The sequence below is a fragment of the Orbicella franksi genome, chromosome 8 (assembly GCF_964199315.1).
Source record: "Orbicella franksi chromosome 8, jaOrbFran1.1, whole genome shotgun sequence".
NCBI lineage: Eukaryota > Metazoa > Cnidaria > Anthozoa > Scleractinia > Merulinidae > Orbicella > Orbicella franksi.
In genome coordinates this window covers 16646972-16653995 of record NC_138152.1, presented here as the reverse complement: position 1 = coordinate 16653995, position 7024 = coordinate 16646972, and the positions used below count along the sequence as shown (strand labels likewise).

Here is a 7024-nt window from a genome sequence, read left to right as displayed (position 1 = left end):
TGCTAAGTAAAATGTTTGTCATTTCCTGTCTTTGAAATTAGACAGTACGCATCTCTTTTGACCTCCAAAACAATACATTCCGCGTTTCCTGAATACTAAAATCATAACATCCGGCATATTTTGACCTTTGAACAAAATTCTCCGCGTTTCCTGACTTCTCTCGAATTTTAAGTCTGGCATGTTCTGACTTTCAATGTAATTAGTTACCAAATGTCGTAATACTTAGTTAAAATATCTCAACTAAACATCCCATGCCAGCACCTGACAAGCCATTTAGTTCATAATGAAATCTCGCTGCTGAGCCGACATTCTGATTTGCAAAATTTGCAAATGCGCGTTTTCTGACTCCTCGATTCTACCGGGCGTCTTTTCCGCGTAGGCGTGGATCCTACAATAATACACATAACATGTGATCAGGGTTTTCAAATTGAAATAAAGTAGCAGGAGGAAATCATAAAGTAGGCGGCACACTCTAGGGTCATGATAAAGGAGGCCACACGTGTAGAGGAGTGCCGGAATGGCTTGCCTCCTCCTGCACGGGGGGAGGGGGGGGGGGGGAGGGCAATGGGGTTAAGACTGTGGAAAATTTGAAAATCTATTTGTCTTGAGATGTACACTTTATTTTAACAAGGGTTTATTAAAAATTCCTTCAGGGGAGTCCATATTCTGCCACTGCTTGTTGGAAAAGGCCAAGAACAGTAGCTGCGGTATTCTTTGTTCCAGCCCTAATATAAGCAGGAAATCTTGTGTATCCATCAACTCCACCATGCACTACAATCTTCCATTTGAAACTTAAAAATACATGAGTCCATACTTCCACCCCCCCCCCCCGAAAAAAAAAGCCGGCTGGAAAGGAGACTAACCAACAACCACCTGTATTAGAAACTAGGCGCAATAAATCTGAATAAATTTTATTTATAATCAATTACGAATAAGGTTCACCTGATCAATTTATGATTTCCGTCTATGTGCCATAGTGCAAGTGGCCCACTGACACAGTACACAGCTCTTGGTGTAAGGAATAGCCACCTCATTGCAAGTCCCTCCGGATCCGTTCTTTGCATGCATTCTCGGGCTCTCAGCTGGGGCACATTTACATTGCGCAACACTAGCTGCGATTGGACCCTCCGATATCCCGCATTTGGAAAATCCCTATGAAAGGATCTTACAATGTTGTCAAGGTCATCATCACTAATGGTTGTCGTCCTGTCGGTAATGGAGATATTGTACTCCCGCATACGTCTTTTTATGGTACTCTCACTCACACCAAGGGCTCTGGACTTGTCGGGTAAGTTGATTTCAAAATCGGCAAGATATTGCAACTGCTCCCGTGGAATCTCGAACCTAGGACGCCCAACCGTTCTAGGCTGGTTTGCTACTGCTGGGGAGGAATGATACCAATTCCGCACTACCTCCGACAACATTCGCGTCACAGTGGCGAGTGAGGGTCGAACTGTATCAAACACCTGCATGTTGTCAGCAAGTCGAACCAAATGGCGAGAAATTTGTTCCAATCGGAATAAAACATAATCAGCCACATCTTCACTAACTGTGTCCTGTTGAAGTCTCCTTGCAAGGTCGAATAATGTATGGCGAAGACTGCTCAAGAATTGCTCTTGTGCCGTCGACGCTGTTCATAAATCCCCGGGAAAACCCCCGGTCCCCTTGGGTCCTGGCACTAGGTTTGCATCAGGGGATCCAGGCTTACGCGGAAAAGCGCCTGGTAGAATCGAGAAGTCAGAAAACGCGCATTTACAAATTTTGCAAATTAAAATATCGGCTCAGCAGCGAGATTTCATTATGAACTAAATTGCTTGTCAGGTGTCAATATGGGATGTTACGTTGAGATATTTAAACTAAGTATTACGACATTTGGTAACTAATTACATTGAAAGTCAGAACATGCCGGACTTAAAATTCGAGAGAAGTCAGGAAACGCGGAGAATTTTGTTCAAAGGTCAAAATATGCCGGATGTTATGATTTTAGTATTCAGGAAACGCGGAATGTATTGTTTCGGAGGTCAAAAGAGATGCACACTGTCTAATTTCAAAGACAGGAAATGACAGACATTTTACTTAGCAGGTAAGGAAAGGTGGAAAAGTTAGTTTTTAATTTTGACCCTGAAAACGCGCCATAATTCTAGACCCAAACGCACTGATTTATATACCCTATCCTAGAGTAAACTGCTTGAAAACCATACCCTTCACAGCGGCACATACCTATATAGTCCATATATGGCAGTGCCCCCCCCCCCCGGGAACATACTTGACGCGCCGACTAAGAGGTATTTTTTTGTAAAAAAAATAACTCAAAAAGGGCTCCTTCATAGCTGAGTACGCAGTAAACAAGATTTGAATCGCAGCTAAATGCTCTTTTGAAAAGGTCTGCTTGCTCGAACCATTGCAAAATGTTCAAAATTAGATAGATATTTAGGTTATTTTTAATTTTGTGTGGTCAGCCGGCTTTCGTATATTACGCCAGTACTTCAGGTACTTTCGTAGGTTCATGTTAAAAAAAAAAAAACAGCTTTTTAACCAAAAGCGACCGACAAATTTTAGTCTAGTCGTAAATTTTGTGAGAATGCATTTTTTCCCAAAAGGGTTTGTCTACCTTTCGTTTTGTAAATAATAGCAAGTCAACATCTCGACTCGATATAAGCGGACCGCTGAGGAAAGAGTAACTTTCAGAACTCCACACAAGTACACTGTATACTTTAGTTTTTCTATCCTTAAATTTATTATGTAAATAACACAAAATACAAGTTTGTACTCTCATAAAACTTGTTAGGCCCTATTTATCATATTAAGGAACAGTTTTTAATAATGACATTTTCATATTTACAGTATTTTTGAGAAGAATTAACAATGACCTAAGGAAAGATGTCTTGAAGTTACAACGTGAAGCAAAGAAGCGTGAAAGAACTTTGAAGCCTACTGAATTGAAAACGAAACAGATCGGTAACAAACTACGAGGGACAAAATCTGCTTCCACAAAGCTGAAAAGACAATTAAAGGAAAATGATGAAAATGTAAAGAAACCTAGGTATTCCCTTGTGGATACATTTTCTCATGCCAAAAATGGAACAAATCATAGAACAGTCATGTTTATGGCCTGCATGAGATATTTACAGCATGCATGTTTGCTTTCTAGCCAAAAGACACCCATTGCATTACATCTAATTTTCAGTATTTTATTCAACTGTAGCCCCCCAACAAATGTTGTTGTCTCACTATCCACACTGGCAGACTGGAATATCCTATTAGGGGAGGCCAATAAACTGATATTATGCAAAAGATTTGCAAGTAGCCAATATGATTTCCATGTATGGAGTGATGACTCCAACAAATGTCGTGAAGAGCAGCACATTGTAGGTGTCCACACGTGGTGCCCAGAGATCAATAAACCCAGGGCACATGTCCTTGGTAACAGTTTGACAGCGAGTGGGTCAGGAAAACACCAGTCTGATGTAGAATATCATGTTGTTCATGATGAATATGGCATAACTAATGTTTCAGGGTTGGTTGGGGATAATGCCTCAACACAGAAGGGGAAGCCTAATGGTTTAATAGCAAATAATTCAAGGGTTTTTGAAAAGGACATGTTCTTTGTTGGATGTTACCTCCACTTCCTGAACATTATGTTAAGAAGGATGTGCCAAGCTGGGTTTGGGGCCAAGGGTGACATGAATAACAACCATGTATTTCAACTACTTTATAAGGTATCTTGGCTTCATCATGAACGCCCAAGTCAGTACAAATCAATGTATGTATCACTAGGAATCTTAAGTAAAGAGCCACCCCTTCCCCAGTCCTTTATTGACACGAGGTGGACATACTACTATGAGACACTTCAATGGCACTTGAAGTATGGTAAAGCCTGTCTACAACTTGGAGAGAGTGTCCTGGAAAGAATGCCAAAGTCAGACAGCCACTACACAGTGTGGCAAAATGTTATCAAGTTGAGCTCCTGTCCAATAATTCAAGTGGAAATTAAGTTTTTGTACGAGTTTCTTGACAAGTTTCTTGTTCCATCTCTCAATGCATCACAAGCAACAGATCAAGAACTTGGCTTCTCAAGTGGATACCTGGCACGATTATGGCTGGCAACTGTCCTTAAACATCACAAAACATTAAGTAAAATGTTGATGTCTCCATCAGCATCTTTTCCTTTAACTGAGCAGCAGGTGAAGATGTCACTGAAGGATCCTGCAGCCATCAACTACTTTCGTCAGGAAGTGCAGAGGCCAATGTTGCAAGAAGCACTTAAAGTTGTTAAAGACCATGGATCAGAGTGGTTGTCCTTCCCCAAGTTATTTGGAATTGGAGCTGATCCAAGATACCAAAGTTCTTTCTGGTATTCTGTTTTGAAGGCTCTTGAAATTCCTGTCATGCTGCCAACTGAAAGAGAAAAAGAAAGCAGGTCAGTGCAAACTTTCTATGTCCACGGACAAAATCTTCACACATTGGTTTGTAAGGACAGAACTGGTTTAGTTAAATGGGCAGAAATCTGGAACTTGAAGGAACCAAAACTACTGAATGATATCAAAAGAGTTGCAACATCACCACAGAGTAGTCTCATCAACAAAGAAGCTAACCCCCACCTTTTTGAGTTCTATGCCAAACACATTTTCAGTATTCCTGTGAACAACGTAATTGCTGAAAGGCAGTTTAACCTTTCACAACTTTATCTTCAAAACAACATGTCAGAGCTGTCAAAACAAGCCTTGATAACATTTGTTGAGAACATACTTCACAGTGGAAAAAACAACTGCACCACTGAAGCAGCAAGAGAAGTACATGAAGAGAGAATGAAGGCATATGCAAACATGCTGACCTCAGACCTTTTGCAAGAGGCAAGAAAGAAGTTAAATACGATCCGAAAATGTGAAAACCATGGGCCACTGACAGCAAAAGATGTATATCCCAAAGCTAGGGAAGCAAGGAACATATCCCAAAGCTAGGGAAGCAAGGAAACTAAATAGCAACACATCAACCATGATCCAGTCCCTCAAAGCTGAAGGCCGCAAACTTGAACTGCAGTGGAAAGCTTCCACCAAAGGCACATCGCAATTGGAAAACCAGAGGTCATTCCGGCCAACTGTCATTACAGAATTCAGAACAGCAGGACAGGTTCCATCAGTCTGCTATTATGCAACTTGCAGCTACCAAGGTATGGGGTTATGGACAGGAACTTTCAATACATGACTTACCAAGAGAATGCCAGTTCTTCGTACAAAACCTGCCAAACATTGTACAGTCTTTGAACATTGATCTTCCATCCACTTGGGACATGCATACCACCCAGTTACCTGTGCAAGAAGAATGAAAGTCAAATATGGGGTGGCTCTTTCTAAAAATGTAGTTTCGTAAAAAGATTATTTTCAATTGTAACAATTTCATACTAAACAAATGTGCTTCAACTATGTTCTATCTGAGATTCAGATAAAGTAATTAGTCTGTGGGGAGTCTTAGCCATTTGTAAAATACAAATTGTTGCAGTGTAAATAATAGTGATCATAAATATATAGTGATTATAATGTAATGCATGATTACTGTAGAGTTGTACACTCAGCAGTTTACAGTTAATGTGAATATAAAAATACTTCTGAGTGATTATAATCCACGATTGCTGTAAAGTTGTACAGTCGGCAGTTTACAATGAATTTGTACATACATAATTGTTTTTCATTATCATTCATATGGGGCAGCTGTTTAAACTAGCATGATAAGTAAGCCGCATAATTTTCACAGTAAAAATATCAGTATTGGTAATTTTTAACGAAAAGTTTACTTAAAATTACACAAGAGTGTAGCTTGTATAAGATAAAATAACATAAAGCAGTGTACTAATCTACATGACGTACCATGTTGCATGAGAGAAAAAACAAGGTCGAAAGGAATCGAAAGTAACTTAATATGGTGGAATGTAAAGCAGAGCAGTGTTTAATAAAACCTGATGTAACTAATAAAACGCACAACAGACTGAATAATTTTATTCCCTCCCAAAATATCATGAAAATATTATCAACAGCGGGATGTCTAAACTAGACAACCTTTATTCAGATCATTCAAAATGAAAGTGCCCATTATGTTGGAAAAAACTCATTACTGGAATACCAAACAGTTGTTGTGGCTTACTAATCAATACTAGCAGGGGGTAACTATTTGCATTTACCTGAAAGAATGGAGCGTGGACTCACCTCTCGTAGTCTCGAATTTAACATCTCCCAAGCTCTCTCCATGCGCTTAGTGCATTCGATATTTATTCCACTACAATATCTTGGGCGCGCGGGGAAAAAGTTGAAATAACTTCAAGAGCAATCAGTCTAGGCCTCTAGACCTTCATTATCCAGGAAACTACAAGGCAAATCTCGAATTTCACCGTTTCGGTTTTTCGATATCACCGCCTCTGCCCGCTGAGGACGGCAAAAAAGTAAAAAAATACGTATTTCTGCCACTTACGCGACAAAAGAGAAAAAATTAAAATGGTAGAACTTTCAGCTGTGTCCCATTCTTCCTTCTTTGCACGTATTACAATAATTTGACTGGAGCAAGTGTTTCCGAGAAACGGTTCGACTGTGCATGTCATAAATTTTTTCCTGCTGATATACCATTCCGTGAGTCCTAAAATTGCGTCATAACATTGTCAAAGTGACTGTTGAACCACGAGCCACAGGCAAGTGGTTCCGCAGTAAACTGATAAACAAGACCTCAAAATGGTCAAATGCCGGGAATAAATGAGGGGAAAAGACACCATAAACTTGCCGTAAACAAAGATAAGTGAATTTTATTCAAAATGATGCAAACATTGTCAATGGCTTTTCTCGCTTTTTGAATGGCCACCGAAAAAAGTCCATTAAATCTCATTGGTTAAAAAACTGACAGTTTGACAGCTGAAAGTTGAACTTGAAAGTTTGCATAAATTAAAATTCTATCCGTCTGTACTCTTATTGATGACAAAAATGAGCCAATCAGCGCACGAGAAATTAGACAGTTATTGTAAAATTCAACATTGCTTAAACTG

At 39.7% G+C, this 7024-nt stretch overlaps 2 protein-coding genes and 1 long non-coding RNA gene across 3 annotated transcripts in view; 1 reads left to right on the top strand and 2 right to left on the bottom strand.

The window, feature by feature from the left end:
- Positions 1 to 255: 255 nt before the first annotated feature.
- LOC145495321 (uncharacterized) lies at positions 256 to 2243 on the bottom strand. The gene is made up of 2 exons (XM_081474915.1): positions 943 to 2243; positions 256 to 791 (listed from the first exon to the last, which is right to left on the bottom strand). Exons 1-2 carry the CDS (start codon positions 1470 to 1472, stop codon positions 650 to 652), a joined length of 672 nt encoding a protein of 223 aa, XP_081331041.1. The 5' UTR covers positions 1473 to 2243; the 3' UTR covers positions 256 to 649.
- A 556-nt stretch (positions 2244 to 2799) lies between these two features.
- The window catches only part of LOC145494843 (uncharacterized), a 14451-nt gene continuing 10226 nt past the window's right edge, over positions 2800 to 7024 (bottom strand). Inside the window, exons 2-3 of the long non-coding RNA XR_014050305.1 lie at positions 5211 to 5350; positions 2800 to 4398 (exon numbers count right to left, since the gene is read on the bottom strand). This is a non-coding gene — a long non-coding RNA (uncharacterized LOC145494843). The remainder of the gene's footprint in view (positions 4399 to 5210; positions 5351 to 7024) is intronic.
- The window catches only part of LOC145494691 (uncharacterized), a 36401-nt gene continuing 36102 nt past the window's right edge, over positions 6726 to 7024 (top strand). Inside the window, exon 1 of the mRNA XM_081474244.1 lies at positions 6726 to 7024. This exon is cut by the window's right edge and continues 4124 nt beyond it. The gene's annotated coding sequence lies outside the window, so the exon portion shown is untranslated.

What these genes read in the sequence shown, in the direction of transcription:
- LOC145495321 (XM_081474915.1), bottom strand. Translation starts at nt 1,472, where the DNA reads ATGCAGGTGTTTGATACAGTTCGACCCTCACTCGCCACTGTGACGCGA. An exon ending in GGAAATCATAAATTGATCAG is followed by an intron (nt 792 to 942) that starts GTGAACCTTATT and finishes TGTATTTTTAAG; the next exon opens with TTTCAAATGGAAGATTGTAG.